Source organism: Podarcis tiliguerta (assembly GCF_965153285.1).
Source record: "Podarcis tiliguerta genome assembly, chromosome: 12".
Taxonomy (NCBI): Eukaryota; Metazoa; Chordata; class Lepidosauria; order Squamata; family Lacertidae; genus Podarcis; species Podarcis tiliguerta.
The window spans coordinates 5,746,555-5,771,140 of NC_139545.1; the positions used below are offsets into that span (position 1 = coordinate 5,746,555).

Below are 24,586 nucleotides of genomic sequence, written 5' to 3' on the forward strand. Positions count from 1 at the left end.
GCAAAAATGTTTTCAAGGGCAGCCCCATGCAGACCATATTGTAACAGTCTAATCTGGAGGTTAGCGCTGCATGGAATACAGTGGCCAAGTCATCTCTGCTCAAAAGCATCTATTGCCAGCTACATCTGGAAACAAGCACTCCTAGCTACTAAAACTACCTGAGCTTCCAGTGATGATCTTGGATCCAGGAATGCTCCAAGCTACATCCTTGCTGCTTCCTGGCAAGATGACTTCCCTCTGGAGCAGACCCAAGGACTCAGAACATGCAACACCTTCATCTTGTCTCGATTCAGTTTGTTGTTGTTTTATCTGTACCCAGCCCACAGTCACCTCCAGGTTCTAAGATAGCACCTGATATAATTGTGTATATAAAGTGGCCCAATAATTCGTGACAATATATAGGTATTTGTTTCCCTTTTAAAACCTATTTTTGTCTCAGACATTTGTGACTCAAAAGTGTGGGCAGTGTCTGTTGCAGAAACAAGAGTAGTCCTAGATGGAACATTTCAAATATCTTGGTTTTATCTTTTCTCTTGAATATAGTCTAGTGCAAGCTGCATAAGTTTTAACCACTCCTAAGTGTTTATTAATGCAAAATGTTCTATTTATATACAAGAAAGCTTAACCGACCTTCATGCAGCAAAAGGCATCAGTGCCACTGAAGTTTGGGTATTAATTATATTCTTTTGAGCTAATTTAATTTTACATTACAATAATAATAATAATAATTTTGAAACACTGCATGAAACAAATAGATAAAACAACATCCATTGAGCTGAAGAATTGGAAACTACCTCTCTATTGCTACTGATGCAGAATTATATATTCCCCCGCCACAAAAAAATCCTTCATCAGTTTACGTGTGGGTATATATGCACCATCTCTTTATACCATGTATTATTATTTAGCAAAAGTTGCTTTGCAGGTTTCCATTTAGTCTCACATTCAGGGGCCCATTAGGTGCTTCACAGAAGATTTCTTTAACAAGCTTTAAAATATTTCTAACCTCCCATCCTAGGCTTTGAAACCCAATTTGGATCTACATTTCCGAGAAAGTGCTGCTTGGATTTTCTCTTACTCAAGATAAAAGTAAAACAAAGCCTATGTTTTAGCATAGACAACTTATTCAGGCAGATTTATAAAAGAATGGGTGGTAAAAGCAAGTAAGATGGTGAGAAGTTGGATCAGTTTTTCTATGGAGATGCACACATGGAGACTAAAAATAAATGGCGTTTGCTTCAGGCAGCAAGCCCTTATTGCTGCAAATCGGTTTTGTGGGTTTGAATTTTTGGATTTAATTTTCCACTAGTCTTACTAAAATAGTTGAACAGAACAGCACCCTTTTAAAACAATGTGTCCTTTTGAAAATCATTCATTAGCCAAATACCCGCATAATGAATCAACGATTTTCATTGATTCCTCTGGGGAAATTTCAAATGCATTTCCTGAGCCCCAAATTTTTGACTAATGTTGTGTCGGACTGTTCAAAGTAATTCTCTCTGTAATCATAGAGTTGGAAGGTACCACCAAAGGTCATGTATTCCAACACCGTGCGATGCAGGAAAACAGATAAACTCCATGAAGTAAGTTGTATTATTTTCCCCATACTGCATTGTGAATACAGAGGGGCAGGGGGAGCATGGAGGGTGAAATAACAGTGGCCGGATGTGGTTGAACGTGGGCTGGATCTAGACACATCAAAGAAGCGTTTCAGCTACACGCGTTGTAAATTTAAACAGAGAAATCCAGTAGGGAAACACGGGGCTCCACAGCGCCGTCTGGTGGCACAGTGTTATATCGCATATACAAGACATAAATCGCTTTTTCTTTACCAATTAGCTGAGTCTGTGGAGGAGCAAAAACAGTAAGATGGGCAGCTACCTCTCTGTTTTCCACACTGAGATGCAAGTGTGGAAGCCGTGGACACAAAACCGCCATCTCTCAACAATTGCCCTTCAGCAATGGCGCTCGCGCAGGGACTGCAGTGCTTCTGCGAGTCACTTTTGGTTATGCTAATGGGTTGAGGGATGTTGCTTAGGCCTCTGGGCCTTGGGAGCTGGTGACAGGGGCCTTTGGGGAGCTGTTAGAAATGTGTCGCCTATAAAGGATAGAACCTTGGGAAGGGGGTGGCCGGGGCATTGACCACTAGTCCTAATGCCTTTGGATGTCCATAATAGCTCCTGCAACACTTGCTTGGGCCTTTGATTAGACAGGTCGCAGAACAGCAAACATTCAGCAGACAGAAGATTTCTGAGCCAAGAGCCTAGAGGACATCTATCAACATCTGTTTCCCTATCCTACTTGTGTATTTTTTTATTTTTTTTAAGGCCGTCTCCCCAAATGGACACATTAGGTTTGCAGGACCCCATATTTCTGCATACAAACACGTACACACACATGCACAAATAATGAGATACGATTACAGTGGTGCCTCGCAAGACGAAATTAATTCGTTCCGCGAGTCTCTTCGTCTAGCGGTTTTTTCGTCTTGCGAAGCAACCCTATTAGCGGATTAGCGCTATTAGCGGTTTAGCGGCTATTAAAGGCTTAAGGGATTAGCGGATTAGCTGCTAAAAGGCTATTAGCGGTTTAGCGGCTTAGAAAAAGGGGGTGGGGAGCGTGAAAAAATCTCAAGACTCGCAAGACATTTTCGTCTTGTGAAGCAAGCCCATAGAGAAATTCGTCCTGCAAAGCGCATTGAAAAACGGAAAACCCTTTCGTCTAGCGGGTTTTCCGTTTTGCGAGGCATTCGTCTTGCAGGGCACCACTGTAGTTTCAAATTTGTAACAGAATTTTGCTGCTAATTAAATTGCCACTCCATTTCCATAAAATAATCTGGTTAAAGGCAAAGCCAAAACAGTATCAGTTTCTGTGTTCGTCAAGGTTTGTGTACAGCCACCTGGGCTCTGTAGCTGCACAAAGCCTTATTCGGGAAACCTCTCAAGCTGGACTCATCCCTTTCTGCTCATTTCTCTTTTGACTGCCCCATTAGTAGCTTCCAGGCAGCTTGCTTTGTAGTTAAGTTCTTATTACAAACTACTTCTGTTCCTTGGTTTTAAATTTTTATTCTTCGTGGACTGTCTTCATTTTCAGTGGTCACCCTCTTGACTGTGGCTTTTCTTTCCCACCTGTTTGAGCTATTGCAAGGATCTCTCTTGCAGCGATTGATTTCTCCCCATACGGATGGCCACATTCTTTCCCATAGAGTGGATGCTTGTCAGTACTGCTAAGCCTCTACTGGGCAGGCATGGAAGAATCACGGTGGCAAGTGCTTCTGTAGGGGAAGAAGGTTCTTCCAGCTGCTGAGCAAGCCCATCCAAAGATACGAAAGTCTTTGACGATCTGTTTGCAGCGTGCTCCACCATCAGCTTTTCTGATGGAGGATGCTCATTCCGGATGCCATCGTCAGGGAGAGACAGTTCCTCTTTGGGGGGTCTGACCAGGGGCTGCCTTCTGTGTCACTAGTCGCTGGATCCCTAGAGAATCCACTGCTCCTTCGGCCTCGAAATTGAAGGAGCAGAGTTGGGGCAGGACTCCCGACAAAATTCTAACCTAGCATAGGAAGTTTTCCAAACCAGGTTTTACACTGGTGCAGAACCCGTGCCTTTGCTTTCTTTCATAATTATTAGGGAAAGAAATGTACATTACAAAGCAACTACTATCTGGGGTGGATTATGCAATTTAGTGTAACAATAGATATTACTTCGACCTTTGTGTATAATAAACTGAATAAACCATTTTGGTCACTGCATATTAAACCACTTATTAATTTAATCTCTCACTTTCCTAAGTTGACCAAATTGCCTTTTCCTGAAACATTAAGGGAGATAACGAGAAGCAGCTCATAATAGATTCAAAGCCCCAAAGAGAGCACAGCATCAGTTTTAAATATAGCTTATTAAAACGAACTACATGTTTCATATGCTTGGTTGAGACATGATTTAAAAGATTCATTGAACCAAAACTCCCAGAGGTTTCTGCTACTGTTTGATACAGGCTGCGACTATCAAGAGATTATCACAGCACACAGTTCCTCTGATCATCAGGATTCATTCTTCTCTCCTTTTTGGAGCTATTATTATTATTATTATTATTATTATTATTATTATTATTATCCTGACACTCTGAATGCCTTTAAAGCCTGCGCTTTAAACTGCATATGCCAAATTATTATTGTGTGGACAAAAGCAAAAGCATCTATCTTTCATGTATTTTTTAGCAACATTAATCCCGCTCTCAGGCCATCTTCATATATTCGCTTCTCCTCCCATGAACGTGCATTTCTACAGGTGCAGGAATCAGCTGTTTGGTTTTCAGACAGTTCTGCGACTATCCTTTCAAAGTATGCTATTGGGGGAGCATATGGAAATGACAGGAATTTACGGGTTTGCATATTTTGCATGCATATTTCTGCACATTTACAAACTTTGGCATGGAGAGTGAATGTGAGAATTGGTTTCAAAGGGATCTGTCCTCAACTAAAACCACACACAGGACAAAGCTCTCTCCAAACTTTGCCCTCATGAATACAAAGGGTATTCAAGGAGGAAGAGATTGCAATTGTGTATATTTTAATAGAGCTTCTGTTTCCAGTCCAGTGGAATAGAATTACAGTGGTGCCCCGCAAGACGAATGCCTCGCAAGACGGAAAACCCGCAAGACGAAAGGGTTCTCCGTTTTCAGAGGTGCTTCGCAGGACGAATTTCTCTATGGGCTTGCTTCGCAAGACGAAAATGTCTTGCGATTTTTGAGGTTTTTTCCCGCTCCCCAACCGCTTTTTCTAAAGCGCTAAGCTGCTAATAGCCTTTTAGCAGCTAATCCGCTAATCCCTTAAGCCTTTAATAGCCGTTAATAGCCCTTAAACTGCTAATAGCGCTAATAGTGCTAATCCGCTAATGGGCTTGCTTCGCAAGACGAAAAAACCGCAAGACGAAAAGACTCGCGGAACGGATTCTTTTCGTCTTGCGAGGCATCACTGTATTGATCTGTTAAGTTACAGCCGTGGATTCTCAGAACCACACATGCAGTTCCATTGATCCAGAGGAGATTTGGGCTTGTGCTTCTCAGGTGTCCCCACATAGCAAATGTCTTTTGACATGAAGGGGAGAAATATACCGGTATTTCATGTGCTTTGAGGAGAAACACATTTTGTATACTTGGTCCCCATTTCTTGTACATGTCAATCATCCAGCCAGTGGATTGTGCCCAATGCATGGATACATTTGGGTGAAGTGAACTCTTCCTTGGTTATCCCTGAATGGTAAATGGAAACTCACAAAGTAATAGGTAAAGGTAAAGGGACCCCTGACCATTAGGTCCAGTCGTGGCCGACTCTGGGGTTGCGGCGCTCCTCTCGCTTTATTGGCCGAGGGAGCCGGCGTGCAGCTTCCGGGTCATGTGGCCAGCATGACTAAGCCGCTTCTGGCAAACCAGAGTAGCGCATGGAAACGCCGTTTACCTTCCCGCCGGAGCGGTACCTATTTATCTACTTGCACTTTGATGTGCTTTCGAACTGCTAGGTTGGCAGGAGCAGGGACCGAGCAACAGGAGCTCACCCCGTTGCCGGGATTCGAACCGCCGACCTTCTGATCGGCAAGTCCTAGGCTCTGTGGTTTAACCCACAGTGCCACCCACATCCCTTCACAAAGTAATGATGACTCTTATATCCTGCAATGCTTGTTTATACAGTTGGTGTTGTGTTGAATTTCTTAATTTTAAGAAATAAAAAAGGGAAGGAGGAAAGCTCTACTGAACATATTAAAGGCCTTGGTTGTGACTAAAATAGCTCATTGAATTTGGGCCATGGGGTGGAAGATTCCCCCCTATCCAAAAAGGGGGGGGGGGAATCAGAATATTTGGCATGCAAACGTAGTTGAGAAGCAGAGGAGCTTTAATTAAAGGTAAAGTAAATGCTATTACTAATCCATTAACTCTGCAGATTTTTTATTATGTCCCGCAGCGCAGGAAACCTGTTTACTAATGTGAGCCATTATCATGGGGGAAGTGCAAGACTTCTCTCAAAATGCCTAGATCTAGATCTCACTTTTTCCTTCCAGCTCTCTCTGTACCCCAGTTAACAAGGATAATATTTTGTGGCTTTTTAAGAAGCTGTTTTTAAAATACCTGATTTGAAGGACTCAATACAGAATGCTGAAAGGCGTAGAGGAGTAGAACAGTTAGAAGCCACTCTGCTTTTGTTTCTGTCTTAAAAGTGCCATCGAGTCCTAGGGATTTTTATTTAAGCCAATGTGGCATTAAAAAAAGGAATGGGAAAGCGCTGTTGTTTGATGCATGAGATGGTATTAAAGCATGTCTGACGGCAGCACTCAAGTACTTGAGCGAAAGACTATCTGCTCTTACCCAATGATTATTTTACAAGACCATTAGGTCCAGTCATGACCGACTCTGGGGTTGCGGCGCTCATCTCGCTTTACTGGCTGAGGGAGCCAGCGTACAGCTTCCGGGTCATGTGGCCAGCATGACTAAGCTGCTTCTGGCGAACCAGAGCAGCGCACAGAAATGCCGTTTACCTTCCCACCGGAGAGGTACCTGTTTATCTACTTGCACTTGGACGTGGTTTTGAACTGCTAGGTTGGCAGGAGCAGGGACCGAGCAACGGGAACTCACCCCATTGCCGGGATTCGAACCTCCAGCCTTCTGATCGGCAAGTCCCAGGCTCTGTGGTTTTTAACCCACAGCACCACCCGCGTCCCTAAACCACAGCAGCATCCCTTAGCTACTCACCTTAGAGCATGCCTGAAGACTGTTTTGCCAGGTTTCTGAAGGCATTAACAGCACACTGCTTTAATTGTGCTGGTTGAAGAGCTTTCAAGTTTGTCTGTTTTTTAAGAATTAAAATGAAACCCAGGGCTTCAATCCAGATTGGGACCACAATGTGTTTCAAGGTGGGGGTTTTCACCCTTCCCTCCTCCATTACAATGCTAAAAGGAAACCAGAGCCTCCAAAGCAGCCTATAGCAATAGTAAAAAGGCTCCCATTAGTACCATGGTGTGCTGTTTGTTTTCTTACTGTTGCTATTTGCCACTCCGGGGAAGTGGTGTTTTTCAGGATTGCCAAGGGAAAGAATGGTTAAACCTCCCTCACCTGGTTATACTCTTTCATACTATGGTGAGATGTGCTGTATTTCTGTAGTAAATGTTTCCGGATTTGCATCTAGACGTATAAATCAGCACATGCTAATTTTCATGCAGGTCACTTTTTTTTTTAGTCTCCATACATGTGCTGTGGTCCTGATCCAGACCATCACCTGCACTTGGTTTTGTAAAATCATAACAACAACCACCACCTGATACATCTCTTCAAGCTATACACTTAAAGTAATGTGTAGTTCGGCCCTGACTCGGCAATGCATCCCTTGTTTACAGCATGGTCACTGGTCCACTCTGCGCGGATACCTCTTCTAACCCACTTGGCAGACTGGGGGGAATCAAGGGATCTTTGCTCTTTTGATGTTGAGCAACGTGCCCAAGGGATGCGGGTGGCGCTCTGGGTTAAACTACAGAGCCTAGGACTTGCTGATCAGAAGGTCGGCGGTTCGAATCCCCGCGACGGGGTGAGCTCCCGTTGCTTGGTCCCAGCTCCTGCCAACAGTTCAAAAGCACGTCAAAGTGCAAGTAGATAAATAGGTACCACTCCGGCGGGAAGGTGAACAGCGTTTCTGTGCGCTGCTCTGGTTCGCTAGAAGCAGCTTAGTCATGCTGGCCACATGACCCAATATCTGTACGCAGGCTCCCTCGGCCAATAAAGCGAGATGAGCGCCGCAACCCCGGAGTTGGTCACGACTGGACCTAATGGTCAGGGGTCCCTTTACCTAACTAATGTGCCCAAAGCTCTGTGAAATTGCTATAGGCCATGCCAGGGCTTTTTCTCTAGCAAAAAAGAAGCAAGTACTCAACATGATCCTCCCCGCTATCTCTCTTTCTCTCACACATGATCTCTCCTGCCCCCCCCCCATTAAAGCCCCACTTTGTGTGCCCCTCCCCCTTCTTCAACCTCCCCCCTACCTTGCCCCATCTGGTCTTCACACCCACCCAGCATCCTGCCCTCCCCTTAGCCTTCTCCCTTCCCCTCCTCCCAGCCGCACCCTCCGCACGTGCCTTTGCAGCTTCACCCAGCCACAGAATGGAGGAGGTGCAATTGGTGCGGGACGCCCCGGGTGTCACCACTGAGGGGGGGTGACAAAATACCGGGCGGCACTCACTGCGGGGCCTGCAGAGCGCCCGAGCCACACGTCTCTCCTGGGAGAGACATGGTGGCTTGGCGCGTGCAGGCTCCCCGCTGCCCAAACTGCCTGCTCACTACCTCCCCCCCCCCCAGCTGTGGGGCAGCTGAGTGGGAACAGGCAGGCAGACTCCAGAGGCTCTGCGGTGGCTTCCTCCACCACTGAGGATGGTGGAGCTATCAGCAGACGTCGCTGCCTCTCCCCCTACTTTCTGCTTCCCCACCCCGCAGACATGGAAAGAACGAGCAGAAACGAAAGGAAAGCAGCACTCATGCTCAAGGCAGCGGAATTGCAGCACCTCTAGGAGGGAGAGTGCATTGCCGAGGGGGAACAATGCAGCCAGTTGACTGAGAGTGGAAACCCTCAGCCAGGGCCTCCATTTCCTCGCCGCTGCCACCTTAGCCTCCTGCCTTTTGCAGTCCCCCCTTGAGCCATGCTTACTTGCTTGCTCTCCCAGCCTTACATTTACCCTACTGCAAGAGCTGGAAGAAAATGGCGCTAGCACTGTGTACAACGGTACCTCTGGTTGCGAATGGGATCCGTTATACCCAGATGGGCGCAGTATAAATTATTATTATTATTATTATTATTATTATTATTATGTTCCGGAGGCCCGTTCTCAACATGAATAGAACGAAACCCACAATGGCGCGTCTGCGCACACGCAGGTTGTGATCCGCCACTTCTGCGCATGCGCGTGACGTCACTTTGCGCATATGCGCATGCCTGAGCGGCCAATCCCAGAAGTAACCCTTCCCGTTACTTCCGGGTCGCCGCAGGACACAACCTGAAAAAACGTATCATGAAGCAAACGTAACATGAGGTATGGCTGTACTCTTGAATACTGCCAGAAAAAAACACGCTGGGCCATGTTGTCACTTGGTCGAAGATTTTCTTGTAGCTTTGACATGGCTTAGCTGTTAATAATAATTGCTAATTAATGGAAAGCTCGAGACAATAGATCACCTCGGTTATTTGAATAGCAAACTTATAGTCGCATGCAGGTTGGGACAACTGGATTGAGAGATCAGATTGTGGCAGGTGGTGGTGAGACCTAGAAAAAAAAGCAGTATTATTTGACTTGAATAAGTAGTTTGTGTGAACCTCCTGGATATCGGTAGTTATAGCTCTTTTGAAAAACAACACAAGGCATGCATGCGTGTTTTACAGTCTGTTTCAGGAGCCTATAAAGCTACCCCAGAGCATTCCAACTCTCAGGGGCCTACCTCTTTTGGCTGGGTATTGCTTCCTTCTTAAAAAAATAAAATAAAAATAAGATTATGTTATACACTTTCTTTCTCTCTGGGTTAGAAGCATATGCCAAGATAATTTGAGCTAAAATTCTACTTTCATTAAAATCACCAGCAACTCCATTTTAACTCAGTTTAAATACATAAGGAGGAATTCCATCAGCGCAGTGTTTTAGAAGATGAATATGGAAAATATTTACTCCTTAATTTTTTTTCTTAGCAGTTGTTTTTTCTCACCAACAACAAATTCCCATTTATGAATGTTGGACCCTTCAGCTCAGATTGTGTCAGCTCTTCTTCTTTTTTTGTGTGTTATTTGCAGCCACATTGTGTATTTAGATGTTCTTATATATTCCTTTTTTCAATTTTGAACTGTGCTTTATTAACGAAAAGTACTGCGGGGGGAATGGAGATTTTATATATTTTTTAAATGTAGTTTCTTCTTCCAGCACTTATTTTGTGCATAACCTCATCCCTTCATCTCCTCCCAGTCTCCACCCCCCCCCCCAAAAAAAAATCTCACAGTAACAGTAGGATTCTGTGTGCTGAGTCTGTTGCATTTAGACTACGGCAGCTATATCTTTCTGAAACATAAATACAGAGCAATGGACATTGGCAGTCAGCACATGTAACTATACAGCATAAAGGGAGGTTCATTAAAATGCTTAGCATTTTCATCTGGAATACTTTTTTAGGATTGGCCGAAAGCAGACTGCGGGCCTTAAGCAACAGTGACACCTCCCTGACCCTACAGAGTAGGGGAAGAAATAATTCTGGCCTACAGTGGTGCCTCGCAAGACGAAATTAATTCGTTCTGCGAGTTTTTCCGTTCTACGAGTTTTTTCGTCTTGCGAAGCACCACTGTGTATTGACGGTTTCCCGTAGGAATGCATTGGCGGTTTTTTAAAAAAGGCGCAAAACGTTTCGTCTTGCGAAGCAAGCCCATAGGGAAATCCCGTCTTGCGAAGCAACTCAGAAAACGAAAAACTCTTTCATCTTGCGAGTTTTTCGTCTTCCAAGGCATTCGTCTTGCGAGGTACCACTGTACCTGGTTTGTTGTAATGATATTAAAAGGATTCGTGAGATAAGTTTGGGAAACGTTTTGTCAAAGCCAGAATGAAACCATGTTTTTCAGTGGGCTTTCTGAGCCATGATTTGGGCTGGTGTGCATGTAATGCGGGGGACCGAAGGGAAGGAGGAAATTTCTCTGAAGACAACACTGAGTCCTCGCGACAGAAGTAGGGCACATCCCACTGGAGGGTTACACGAGGGTAACGTTGATGCTCAGCCAGCATTTATTAAAGCGCCACCACTGTGGAGTACACTTACAGTATTTGCAATATGGAAGCATTTAAAGCATCTGTGGTCTTTGAGAAATACTGTGGGGAATAAGCAAATTTAATTCACCTATTATTCATCCACTGTTGCATGAGACTGTTCCTTGTATTTTTCCATGTATAAGACTAGGTTGTTTTCCTAAAAAATAATGTCAAAAATAAGGGGGCATCTTATACACAGATACACCCCCCCCCCATTTTCTTAAATCTGAGTCCCCAAAAATAAATTGGGGATATCTTATACATCGGGGCATCTTATAGATGAAAAAATATGGTACTTTGGTTTTATACAGTGACAGAAGGCTATGATTATTCTGTTCCTGTGGCAGTTTCTAGGTTTAGAGGCCAGCAGATTACAAACAGCTTGTTCAAGGCCGATCCCTCTTTTCTTAACCTATTATCAAAATTGGATTGATTTAAAGGTGTTGTTTGTTTAGTGGAATCGAGTCGTAAATTGGGTTCTTACATTTTTACAAGGATTGCTTGTTACAAAAATAGCACCTAGTAATCTGGTAACAGTAATTTGGTTTACACTAATAGAAGAACAATGTCTAGGTTTTTTTCCGTTTAAAGAATTCATGGTTCAGCCATTGAAGCTTGCTCCTGAGGCATACTTACCTAATTCAAACTGAAATACAGATATCCTTTGAAATCCACACTTCTCCCAAGTTTGTGATGCATTTCCCCAACCAAATAACGTGTACAAAAATGCATTATGGAAGCATTCACACAATGATTCATATATCGGTGAAAGTGGCACATTAAATGCACTGTATTAGGGGGAACGCGGGTGGCGCTGTGGGTAAAACCTCAGCCCCTAGGACTTGCCGATCACATGGTCGGTGGTTCGAATCCCCGCGGCGGGGTGAGCTCCCATCGTTCGGTCCCAGCTCCTGCCCACCTAGCAGTTTGAAAGCACCCCTAAGTGCAAGTAGATAAATAGGTACCACTTTATAGTGGGAAGGTAAACGGCGTTTCCGTGTGCCGCTCTGGTGCCGGTTCACCGGGGCAGCTTCGTCACGCTGGCCACGTGACCCGGAAGTGTCTGTGGACAGCGCTGGCTCCCGGCCTCTAGAGTGAGATGAGCGCACAACCCTAGAGTCTGGCAAGACTGGCCCGTACGGGCAGGGGTACCTTTACCTTTATTAGGGGAAACAGCACAGAAATGTGTATATCAAGAGAAATGCACACAAAAATGCAAATGAGTTTTCGTACAGACTTTTAAACAGACATTTGTAAACTGAAGCAGAATTGGGGCAAACAGAATTTAAGAGTGGAAAAATAACAGAGAAACTGAAATTGGCAGGTCCACACATCCCTAGAGTGTTTGAGTGTTGCTTGTGTTATTAAATATGCTTTAATTCAACCTCTTGGCCACTCCCCCTCCTCAGAAAAGAGAAAACCTAACACTCTTTATTCACTTTTTATAATGAACAACTTCTCTAGAGGCTGTCCCTAATGTTTGAACTGCAGCCATTTATATATCTCTTCTAAGTGTGGAAATAGCTTTGTTGTGGCTTTGACATCCTTAAAAGCAATGCAAAAGCAATTTTAAACCATGTTACGTAAGTGGATTTTTCTTGTGCCTTACCAGGGGAAAAGCATGTATTGATGGTGGGGAAATAATATTCCATTGGCCATTTGGTACTCGTTTTATCAAATGGAGTTTATCGTGGAAGGAAAACAAAAACTTAGCTGAAAAATAGCATCCAGTATGAGTACCTGTGGAATGCCCGGCTTGTTCCTTTACTTTCCCCAACCCTGAATAGGTAAATTAATTGAGTCATCTCTCTTATTTAAAAGTATTTTGGCTATACTTTGCTAAGCATACTAAACTGAAAAGGAAGCAGATAAGCAACAAAAAATGAAGCTTATAGTGTAAGGAGGCTAACAGTGTGTGTGTGTGTGTGTGTGGAGAGAGATGATTATTTCAGAGAAGATGGCTAGGAGAGGATTTATATACTCATAGAATCATAGAACTGTAGAGCTGGAAGGAACCCTGAGGGGCACCTAGTCTATCCCCCTGCAATGAGGAATCTCAACTAAAGCATCCATGACAGATGGCCATCCAACCTCTGCATAAAACGAGAGTCCACCACTTCCCGAGGGAGTCCTTTCCAGTGTTGAACAGCTCTTACCATTAGAATGTTCTTCCTGATGTTTAGTTGGAATGTCCTTTCTCATGACTTGAAGCCATTGGTTTAGTTCCTGGCCATTGGAGTGGGAGACAACAAGCTTGCTCCATCTTTCCTGTGACAACCCTTTAAATATTTGAAGATGGTTATGATATCACCTCTCAGGCTAAACATGCCCAATTCCCTCAACTGGTCCTTATAAGGCTTGGTTTCCAGATTCTTGATCATCTTGGTCACTCTCCTCTGCTAACGTTCCAGCTTGTCAATATCCTTTCTAAATTGTGGTGCCCGGAACTGCACACACTACTTCAGGTGTGGTCTAAGGCAGAATAGAGCGGGACTATTCCTTCCTTTGATTGGAACCCTATGTTTCTGTTCATGCAGCCTAGAATAGTCCCCTAGATTCTGTTCACATGTACTACTGGCAAGCCAGGTGCCCCCCATTTTATATTTGTGCAGCTGGTTCTTCCTGCCTAAATGTAAAACCTTACATTTGTCCCTGTTGAAATTCATTGTGTTAGTTTGGGTCCAGTTCTCCAGTCTGTTAAGGTCATGTTGAATCCCGATTCCATTTTCAGCTGCATTAGCTATCATCCACCCAGTTTGGTGTCGCCTGCCATTTTAATGACAATATAATCAGGCATTGGTCAGGACAACTGTTGGTGTGGGGTCAAACCCTCAACAAAACAATGGAGTCACTGGTGTCAGTGGCAAGGGACAAATTTTGGTTCCTAACTCAACTGTGTTCCCTGGTTCAGTACTCCAGTATTTCCCAAAGAAGTGAACAGCTGTTACTCACTTTGGCAGGTGAACCTAAGAGTGTACCTGGGACATTGATAAGGCAAAATCTGCCCCCTTTCTTGTCCCCCTTGAGACAGGACTACATCTTCTGCTGACAAAGACCCTCTTGAGGAAATGGTGTATCAGCGTGTGCTATCCTGCCCCAAACCAAATTTACTTAAACCAAATTTAGCTTGAAGAAGAATGTAGCCTGGTGAGAGTATGTGTGTTGGTAGCAACCAGCTGAACACTAGGGAAGTATATTACATGGGAAGAGCTAAAGATAAAGAGGGGTGGTCTTCAGATCCATCTGCTTCTTCCATCTCAAGGCAATGGATTGGTTTTTTGCTTCTGTCAAGCTTCCCTTTCCCCCCTTATTAGGACAAGTTCTAGTATGAACAAACATTTCAGCCACATATTGAAGAGAAGTTTTTCAATATTAAGTATTCATATGCATGGCCTTAATTGACAAAGAGCACTGCACAGTTTCTGTAACTGCAGGTCTTATACAAATTCAGAGTGGAGTCCCTAAGACTGTTGGATGGAGTCTTGTATGCCTCCTTCCAGCAACTCTTGCAGCTAAACAGGTGCCAAACACATTGCTGTTCTTTGGACCACATCAGTGAAGCCAAGAGGGGGGTTTTGTCATCTGGGCAGCCTAGGACCTCCATACACACTGCCCAGGCTCACACCCTGGAGAGATCACATCAGTGCTACTAACACAGCAAAAACAACGCAGGAGGCAGCAGTCACAAGTTACCCATCTCTGCAGCCACAGCAGGTGCTGTGATACTCCAGCGTTTTGACTTCATCCCCAGAGGCGCACTCCATTGTCTCTTGGGACAGACGGATGCCAACACACACACAAAGTCTTTTTTGAAAACTGAAATTGCAGTTAAGTGAGGTAACATAGGTTCATATTTTTTTTCTGTTGCAAGGGAATCACATTTCAGTTCCCTTCATCTCTAGAATTCTGTTCTTTCCCCATCCACTACCCTGCCATAATTTAGCACATTCTGATATGTTGATATTTTAATCCATTTTATGAGACAATAATTCTGTGAATTGGAAAACATCAGCTCCTAAAATCACCAGGCACTGGCAATAAATAGGATGTATTGGCTGGTTTATTTATGATGGAGTCTTGTTATCCCATGGGTAGGCAAACTAAGGGCCGGGGGCCGGATCCGGCCCAATCACCTTCTAAATCCAGCCTGTGATGGTCTGGGAATCAGCGTGTTTTTACATGAGTAGAATATGTCCTTTTATTTAAAATGCATTTCATATTTGTGGGGCATAGGAATTCGTTCACCCCCCCCCCCCAAAATATATATATATATATATATTTTATATATATATATATATAGTCTGGCCCCCCACAAGGTCTGAGGGACAGTGGATCGGCCTCCTGCTGAAAAAGTTTGCTGACCCCTGTGTTATCTCATCTCAGCGTATGGCTTTTCTTCCTCTGCCTTTCGGTTTGGTGCTTTAGAGATCTTAACAAAACTATTGAGAGAAAGCTCCCCCACAGGCAAAACATTGTACCTCATATTGAAAGTGTAGCCTACACCAGACCTTCTGTTACAATTTGTACCCATCTGGAGTGCAAGCAAGTTGGGGGACCATGAAAATCTGTGGAGGAAAAGGATGGTGGTTTGCAATGATTCGATGGGCTAGATGTTCCAAAGAAATCTTCGGCAAGACTCAAAAACCTCAGCCTGCATTTTGAAATACATTTTTGGTTGAGGGCCGCAGCAGCACGTTTTCTACTTGCATGTGTGAAAAAGCCACCAAATTCCACAGACTGAGCAGACAGGGGTTTCATAACAGCTCAGATATTATAGTGGGAGGCAGTTCACACATTCAGCTGTGAGGCATCAAGTGTTCAATAATCCAACGGCCTCATAGTTCTTCCATCTTGCTCAGTTTTGTCTACAGAGACTTGCAGGGTTTCGGACAGAAGTCTTTTCCAGACCTACCTGGAGATGTTGAGGATTGCACCTAAGACCACCCGTGTGCAAGGCATGTGCTCTGCCACTGAGCTATAGCTCTTGCCAGGCCGTGCCAGCATCTCTCTGTGTAGTTATTTCCCAGTATTTATTGTGAGGTGGCTAGAGGACTAGACAGATATTTGGCTCAGGGCAAACATTCCCATGATATCTCCGCATTGGTTTGCCAGAATCTTCTGAGCCTGGGTAGCAGTGGTGTAGGACAACAGTGCCAGTCCCTTACCTTTCCTGCCCCTACCTGGCCACAGTGATCCATGCGACGGTCATCTCCAGGCTTGACTACTGTAATTCGCTCTACGCAGGGCTGCCCTTGAAGCTGACCCAGAAACTCCAGCGGGTGCAGAATGCTGCAGCGAGGCTCCTCACGGGGTCTTTGCCATGGGAGCATATTCACCCAGTGCTTTTCAAGCTGCACTGGCTCCCGGTGGAGTACAGGGTCAGATTTAAGGTGCTGCTTTTGACCTTTAAAGCCCTTCACGGCCTAGGACCCTCGTACCTACGGGACCGCCTCTCCCGGTATGCCCCACAGAGAGCCTCAAGGTCCATAAATAGCAACACTCTACTGGTCCCGGGCCCTAAGGAAGTTAGATTAGCCTCAACCAGAGCCAGGGCCTTTTCAACTCTGGCTCCGGCCTGGTGGAACGCTCTGCCTCATGAGACCAGGGCCCTGCAGGATCTGATTTCTTTCCGCAGGGCCTGTAAGATAGAGTTGTTCCGCCTGGCCTTTGGCTTGGAATCAACTTGATTCCCTCCCTCCCTCTCTTTCTTTTTTCTTTTCCTTCTCCTCCTGCGATGAGGCTACATTTTAATATTTTAATGTTCCATTATTTTAATGTTGCATTTTACTTTTGTTTTTAAGTTGTAATCATTCATCTTGTTTTTATTATTGCTTGTAAGCCGCTCTGAGCCCTGCCTTGGCTGGGGAGGGCGGGGTATAAATAAAAAATTATTATTGTTGTTGTTGTTGTTTAAAGGGTGCAGAGCACCGTGTGAATTTCAGAAACGTGTGCAGGGTATTTTCTCTAGGAAAATTCTGCTGTTTGGTATGAAAAGTAGCCGGGGAGAGTGGATTGCTAATGACAAAGATGAATGGCAAAATTTGACAGAGCCGACAGGTAAATATTGGCTTTGCAGAAACAAGTTTCTATAAATAACTTGTCTGCTCCAGAAACTCCACAGATGGCAGCGGGGCTGCCAGGGTATTGATTCAGCCAGAGTGCTCAGTGCTAAAAAGCACATCTGTCAGCTTTGCTGGTCTTGTTCTGAGGGATACTGCTGCTCCTGCTGAGAGCTGTGAAGATGTTTTACCATTTTTCTCAGGCAAGGAGAAAAGTTGATGGAAATCAGGAGGAAAGCTTGAATGGGGAATAGTAGAAAAATGAGCCAACAGAAAAGATAAATTATAAGAAACATTGTTAGCCTCCCACAGGCTCATGCCCTTTCTGTATTAACTAACCTATCTGAGATAATTCAAATCGCTGTGTTGCACCAGAAGGAGACCCTTTTCAGCTACAGATATAATCAAAGCAGCAATACAGTCAAAGGAAATTCAAACTAGGAAGGCAAACGTCTTTCCTTTCTCTCCCCCCTCTGCAACAAGTGCAGAGCCAAGATCACTCTGAAGTCGAGCAACTGTGTCCTCAACAGCAGGTCTTCAAGTGCTGCAGAGGTCTCTCCCTCCACACTGAGTAACTTCCAGGCCATCTGAAACCATTTCGCCAGCCGGCTACTAGAGGACGCAATGCAAGCTGCAAAATGAGCCCTTTTCGCAGCCTGCACTGCCATATGGTAGGCATAATTATGTGTTCTGACCGGTGTTCAGTCGTCTCAAAGCAAGACTTGCACCACTTGTGCTCCAGTCCTCATCCAGCTGGCTTCACAGGTCCAGACTCCACGGAGAGGGTGCTTGGGATCAATGGTGATTCTCCTCTATTATGATTAATGAGGCCACAGACTCTTATTTCCCGGATATGTATGTTATATGGTGCTTTCCCATCCCGCCGCCACCCAAAAAACCCCACCCAAGATAGGCCAGTGTACCCAAATGGAACAACATCTTTATTTCTGGGCCAAGCACACTATGCTAAACCTGCAAACATCTCAGTTTGACCCTTCAGCTTTCTCATTCACATTTGTACTGTAACCCAAATAATGATGAGCTGTCCCTGAAATCAAATGTCTGTTTTCTTTAGAAATCTCGCTTTTCATGTTATCATCTTCCCTAGAGAAACTAACAAGCAGCCCTTTCTCTCCAGAGGCCAAAAAAAAAAAGTGTGTGTGTGTGTAAGAGAGAAATGACATATTAGCTTCATACTAATGAGGAGCTTGTTGGCTGATGTTTCTAGCAAGTTGAAATAATACTTTCAATTTAAAGTTATATTTGTTTTAACTTGGCTAGCTTTACTGTTGTTGCCAACAGAATCCTATCTCGGTAACAATCCAAATGGGGTAGGTGTGACCACCCAGAGCAGCTTTTCAGTCCTACATTTTGTTCTTGGTTACAAAGAAGTTAAAAGGCCTGGAAGAGGCTGTTTTATTTGCCTGTATGTTTTCCTTAGTGGGACGCGGGTGGCGCTGTGGGTAAAAGCCTCAGCGCCTAGGGCTTGTCGATCGAAAGGTCAGCGGTTCGAATCCCCGCAGCGGGGTGCGCTCCCGTTGTTCGGTCCCAGCACCTGCCAACCTAGCAGTTCGAAAGCACTCCCGGGTGCAAGTAGATAAATAGGGGCCGCTTACTAGCGGGAAGGTAAACGGCGTTTCTGTGTGCGGCTCTGTCTCGCCAGATGCAGCTTGTCACACTGGCCACGTGACCCGGAAGTGTCTCCGGACAGCGCTGGCCCCCGGCCTCTTGAGTGAGATGGGCGCACAACCCTAGAGTCTGTCAAGACTGGCCCATATGGGCAGGGGTACCTTTACCTTTACCTTTTTTATGTTTTCCTTATCGGAGCCTGAACTCCTCATAATAATTCAGGAGGTAGGGAAGGTCTTGAATAGGGATAAGAGAATCACAGGGGCATCACAGTGGGATGGGGACAAACCATATAATAGGAGCCTGGATAGAATCAAGCAAAGGTAAATCGCTTCCTCCCATCACATGAGCATTCAAGAGAACCCACTATGCCTCTCAGTGGTATCCAATATTGGCCTCACAACATGTCACCATCTGAGCTGTTCATGGGACTCCAATCCCCACTGAGCTATCATAGCACCTTTTTCCCTGTTTGCACTTTGTGTGTAATAAAGTAATCTGATAAGTGCACAAAGGATCTTGTCTCCTGCAAATATAATTATGTCATACAGCAACCATTACTAATATTCCTATTAGGAAATTAATTGTAGGTTCAATATTGCTAGAAACTGGTGGACAAAGCTGCTTTCGATTAGTTTTTCTCTGCGTGCACATTTTCTCCTAAGATTGTTTTTCCCTGCTTACATTCTTACATGTAATTAGGCTAATTCTTCTCTCTTCGCAGTAGATTGCTCAGTAGCACATTAGTCTACCTACTATGTTAGTCTGTTGAATCTCTGCTCCTGGGCTTCTTTTCTCTAGAAGCTGTTAAGGGACTGATTGGCTAAGTCCATATTCATGAACTAGAGCTGGTCCCAGAAGTATAGTTGTTAATTCGAAGCTCATACGTCTCACGCTTAAAGCGATTGAAATGTTGTGCTCTGTGTCTCTTCAGAATCTGGGCTTGGATGGAGGAAATGTCCCTTACGGGTCCAAACGGGTAGCTGGACCAGACTGTACAAGTGTTAAACTAGAAACATCAAACGGGGCGGGCTGGAATGGAATGGGAGTGCAAATCATGATTACAGCATTACAGTACTAAAAGAGGATTGCTCTTTTAGAGCTCTGCCATCACCGGCGATCTCCAGCATTGAATGTGTTGGTCTCGTGTGGGGCACCAAGGAGAGCTTGGCTGTCTGGCTGGTGTACCCACCACCCAGCACACCTGCAGCCACCCTGTCAGACCTGCTGGAGGTGGTGGCGGGCTGGGCCTTGGAGTTCCCAAACCTACTAGTTTTGGGAGACTTCAACGTCCATGCCGATGCCACTCCCTCCTCACAGGCTCTGGACCTAGTGACTTCCATGGCAACACTAGGGCTCTCCCAGTTTGTTTTGGGCCCCACTCATCAAGCAGGCCACACGCTGGATCTGATCTTTGGGGCTGGCATAGATGTGATCATGCTCCCCGCTGTGGAAGTGCCATGGTCTGATCACTACGCTCTGAAAGCCAAGATTGACTTCCCGCTCCTCCCTGGCTCGGGTGGCGAACCTATTTGGGCTCGTCCGCGAAAACTGATGGATCCTGATAGATTCCGACAAGCCTTGCGAAACCCTGCTCCTCCTGGCGACTCATTAGATGACCTTGTTGAGGACTGGAATAACCGGCTCTTGGCAGCCATTGATGAGATCGCGCCTAAGCGCCCTCTGCGACCCCGTCGAAACCGGGCACCTTGGTTTACTGAGGAGCTCCGGAAAATGAAGCGGGATCTCAGACGGCTAGAGCGAGTATGGCGACGAACTCGTGACGGAGCCTCAAGAACATCTTATAGGACGCTTATGAAAGCCTATGAGATGGCTATGAAAGCTGCTAAGAAATCTTACTTTGCAGCTTCCATTGCATCCGCTAGCTCTCGCCCGGCACAACTTTTTAGAATAATTAGGTCAATAACGTCCTTAGGAGGACAACCAAATTTAAGCACAAATTCGACCCACAGCTGTGAGGCATTTGCGAGCTTTTTTGCGGAGAAAGTCCTGTTGCTCCGTCGTGACCTCCCTGCCAATTTAGATACAGTGACTGAACTGGAGGCCCCTCGACTGACTTCAGGTCCAGTGTTGGACCATTTCGATCGGATACTCCCTACTGATGTGGATAGATTCCTCCAAGTTAGTAGGCCCACCACCTGCCTCCTTGATCCGTGCCCGTCTTGGCTGATTAGGGAGTGTCCAGATGTTGCGCGGACCCCCCTGGTTGAAATTATCAATCTGTCCCTTGACACCGGGACATTCCCAGGGGAACTGAAGGAAGCTGTGGTGTGTCCACTCTTAAAGAAAACTTCATTAGATCCCTTAGACCTATCCAATTACCGCCCAGTTTCAAATCTTCCATACCTGGGTAAGGTAATTGAGAGAGCGGTTGCTGAACAGCTTGGTAGGTTTCTGGAGGAACCATCGCCATTAGATCCATTTCAGTCCGGTTTTCGTCCTGGTTTTGGGACGGAGACGGCTCTGGTTGCCCTAACAGATGATCTCCGTAGACAACTAGATCGAGGCGGGTCAGGACTGCTGATCCTTTTAGATTTGTCAGCAGCTTTTGACATGGTCGATCATGATCTTCTGGACCACCGCCTCGCAGACGTGGGGATACAGGGCATAGCCCGTAACTGGTTGTGCTCTTTTATCTCTGGTCGGGGACAGAGGGTGGCACTAGGGAGGGAAATGTCATCGCGCCACTCCTTGGTGTGTGGAGTGCCGCAGGGCGCAATTCTCTCCCCGATGCTTTTTAACATCTTTATGCGCCCCCTTGCCCAGATTATCCAGAGCTTTGGGCTGGGCTGTCACCAATATGCTGATGACACTCAGCTCTATCTGCTGATGGATGGCCACACCGACTCGGCCCCGAACACACTGACCAGATGTTTGGAAGCTGTAGCTGGATGGTTTCGTGGGAGCCGATTGAAACTAAATCCTTCGAAGACAGAGGTCCTATGGCTAGGTCAGGATGGCATGGGGATGAGGGACCAACTCCCTTCTCTTGCGGGGGCCCAGTTAGTGCCATTGCCTTCCGTTAAGAGTTTGGGTGTAATCCTTGACGCCTCCCTTTCCATGGAGGCGCAAGTTACAGCAACAGCCAAGGCGACATTTTTCCACCTTCGCCGCATCAAGCAGTTGGTCCCTTACCTTTCCCGCCCCGACCTGGCCACAGTGATCCATACGACGGTCATCTCCAGGCTTGACTACTGTAATTCGCTCTACGCAGGGCTGCCCTTGAAGCTGTCCCAGAAACTCCAGCGGGTACAGAATGCTGCAGCGAGGCTCCTCACGGGGTCTCTGCCATGGGAGCATATTCACCCAGTGCTTTTCAAGCTGCACTGGCTCCCGGTGGAGTACAGGGTCAGATTTAAGGTGCTGCTTTTGACCTTTAAAGCCCTTCGCGGCCTAGGACCCTCGTACCTACGGGACCGCCTCTCCTGGTATTCCCCACGGAGAGTCTCAAGGTCCATAAATAACAACACCCTAGTGGTCCCAGGCCCTAAGGAAGTTAGATTGGCTTCAACCAGAGCCAGGGCCTTTTCAGCTCTGGCTCCGGTCTGGTGGAACGCTCTGCCTCATGAGACCAGGGCCCTGCAGGATCTGATTTCTTTCCGCAGGGCCTGTAAAACAGAGTTGTTCCGCCTGGCCTTTGGCTTGGAGCCAATTTGATTCCCTCCCTCCCTCTCTTTCTTTTTTCTTTTCCTTCTCCTCCTACAATGAGGCTACATTTTAATATTTTAATGTTCCATTATTTTAATACTGTATTTTACTTTTGTTTTTAAGTTGTAATCATTCATCTTGTTTTTATTATTGCTTGTAAGCCGCTCTGAGCCCGGCTTTGGCTGGGGAGGGCGGGGTATAAATAAAAAATTATTATTATTATTGTTGTTGTTGTTGTTGTTGTTGTTTAGTCGTCTAGTCGTGTCCGACTCTTCGTGACCCCATGGACCTGTCTTCCACTGCCTCCCGCAGTTTGGTCAGGCTCATGAACACCGTCCAACCATCTAGTCCTCTGTCGTCCCCTTCTCCTTGTGTCCTCCATCTTTCCCAACATCAGGGTCTTTTCCAGGGAGTCTTCTCTTCTCATGAGGTGGCCAAAGTATTGGAGCCTCAGCTTCACGATCTGTCCTTCCAGTGAGCACTCAGGGCTGATTTCCTTCAGAATGGATTGGTTTAATCTTCTTGCAGTCCATGGGACTCTCAAGAGTCTCCTCCAACACCATAATTCAAAAGCATCAATTCTTTGGCGATCAGCCTTCTTGATGGTCCAGCTCTCACTTCCATACATCACTACTGGGAAAACCATGGCTTTAACGATATGGACCTTTGTTGGCAAGGTGATGTCTCTGCTTTTTAAGATGCTGTCTAGGTTTGCCATCGCCTTTCTCCCAAGGAGCAGGCGTCTTTTAATTTTGTGATTGCTGTCACCATCTTCAGTGATCATGGAGCCGAAAAAAGTAAAATCTCTTACTGCCTCCATTTCTTCCCCTTCTATTTGCCAGGAGGTGATGGGCCCAGTGGCCATGATCTTCATTTTTTTGATGTTGAGCTTCAGACCATATTTTGCGCTCTCCTCTTTCACCCTCATTAAAAGGTTCTTTAATTCTGCCGTACTTTTATTAGGCCTACCAAAATGTCACCAAATAACATGCACGCTTTTTAAGCTCTGCAGACCCTTTCGTCAGGTTAGACGGTGAACAACAACAAAGTGGGAAGAAGGGAGAGGTGGAAAAGTTTGGTTGGTGGTGAAGTCTGGTAAGACTTGAGATGACGTGTGGAAGTAGCATAGGTTCAAACAAGGCAGGTATCAGGCAGTAGCAGACTTGGGTACTACGGTGCCCTGTTCAAGACCAAAATTTGGCGCACACCCAGTCCTCACACTGCCTTCCCAAAGCTGGGAAAACGCTAACTAGGCTTTGGGAAGGAGGTGGGAGGACTCCAGGACCCTGCCAGAGCCTCCCTCCAGGCACACGGCTCATTCAGCCCTAAACCTGCACCTGTATCATGTTGCACCAAGGCTTCTTGGGAGAGGGAAGCAGGAAAGGAAATTCAGGAAAAAATTAGCAGAAGCAGAAAAGATCCAGGGTCTGGCTTTAGGAAAAGCTCCAGGAGAATTGAGAACCATGCGGAAGCTTTTAGATCACTTTATATGCTGGAATTCAGGCACCAAGTCTGGATATAGTTTCGGGCAAAACAAGATCCAAGGCTGATAAGGCAGAATATAGTAGAAGGGTTTAGAGGGCATCGATTGATTTTTCGATTCTTCTCTGGAGAAGTAAATTCAGGATAAACTAAATAATCAGACACAAACGTCTTGCCAAGACACTGGGACAGAAGGCTACGGACAACACCAGGCTACAGAAAACAATGAGATAAGGCTGCCAAAGTCTCCTGGGTGTTAAAAGCAACAACAATCTTGAAGGTGATGGCAGCATATCCCCCAGTCTCTGTGCTGCAGCTTTTTGCTGTTGGTGCAACTGGCAAGCTTCGTTCTCCCCCCAGGAAGAAAAGGGAGCAGCTTCATAAAGAGGAGGAGTTTTGCAAGCTTAGTGAATGGCATTGAGACTGGAGTAAAAGAAAAAGAGATTAGATTGTTGGTGGTCTTGCGCAGAGCAGGAAAAGAGGGAAAGGAATGGAAGAACCACGAGTTTGAAGCTGACGGATCACTCCTTAAGCCTAACTGACTCAGACTAGGGCACAGTTCCAAAATGGACGGAGTGTTGGTGCTGACCTTTAAAGCCCTAAAGGGTCTCGGTCCAGTATACCTGAAGGAGCGTCTATACCTCCATCGTTCTGCCCGGACACTGAGGTCCAGCACCAAGGGCCTTCTGGCAGTTCCCTCACTGCGAGAAGCCAAGTTACAGGGAACCAGGCAGAGGGCCTTCTCGGTAGTGGCACCCACCCTGTGGAACGCCCTCCCACCAGATGTCAAAGAGAACAACTACCAGACTTTTAGAAGACATCTGAAGGCAGCCCTGTTTAGGAAAGCTTTTAATGTTTGATGGACTGTATTTTAATACTTTGTTGGAAGCCGCTCAGAGTGGCTGCGGAAACCCAGCCAGATGGGCGGGGTATAAA

The 24,586-nt window shown here is 45.7% G+C and overlaps 2 protein-coding genes across 12 annotated transcripts in view; both read left to right on the forward strand.

Moving 5' to 3' along the window:
- Positions 1–24,192, forward strand: part of LOC310661335 (uncharacterized protein) — a gene marked incomplete at its 3' end in the record, with an annotated part of 330,664 nt that extends 306,472 nt beyond the window's left edge. The window contains exons 2-3 of the mRNA XM_083407183.1: positions 19,627–20,870; positions 24,011–24,192. Of these exons, the coding sequence (XP_083263309.1) occupies positions 19,841–20,870; positions 24,011–24,192 (1,212 nt within the window). The 5' untranslated portion in view covers positions 19,627–19,840. The remainder of the gene's footprint in view (positions 1–19,626; positions 20,871–24,010) is intronic.
- ELMO1 (engulfment and cell motility 1) overlaps positions 1–24,586 on the forward strand; it is a 314,930-nt gene that overhangs the window by 240,590 nt on the left and 49,754 nt on the right. The gene's annotated exons all lie outside the window — the stretch shown is intronic.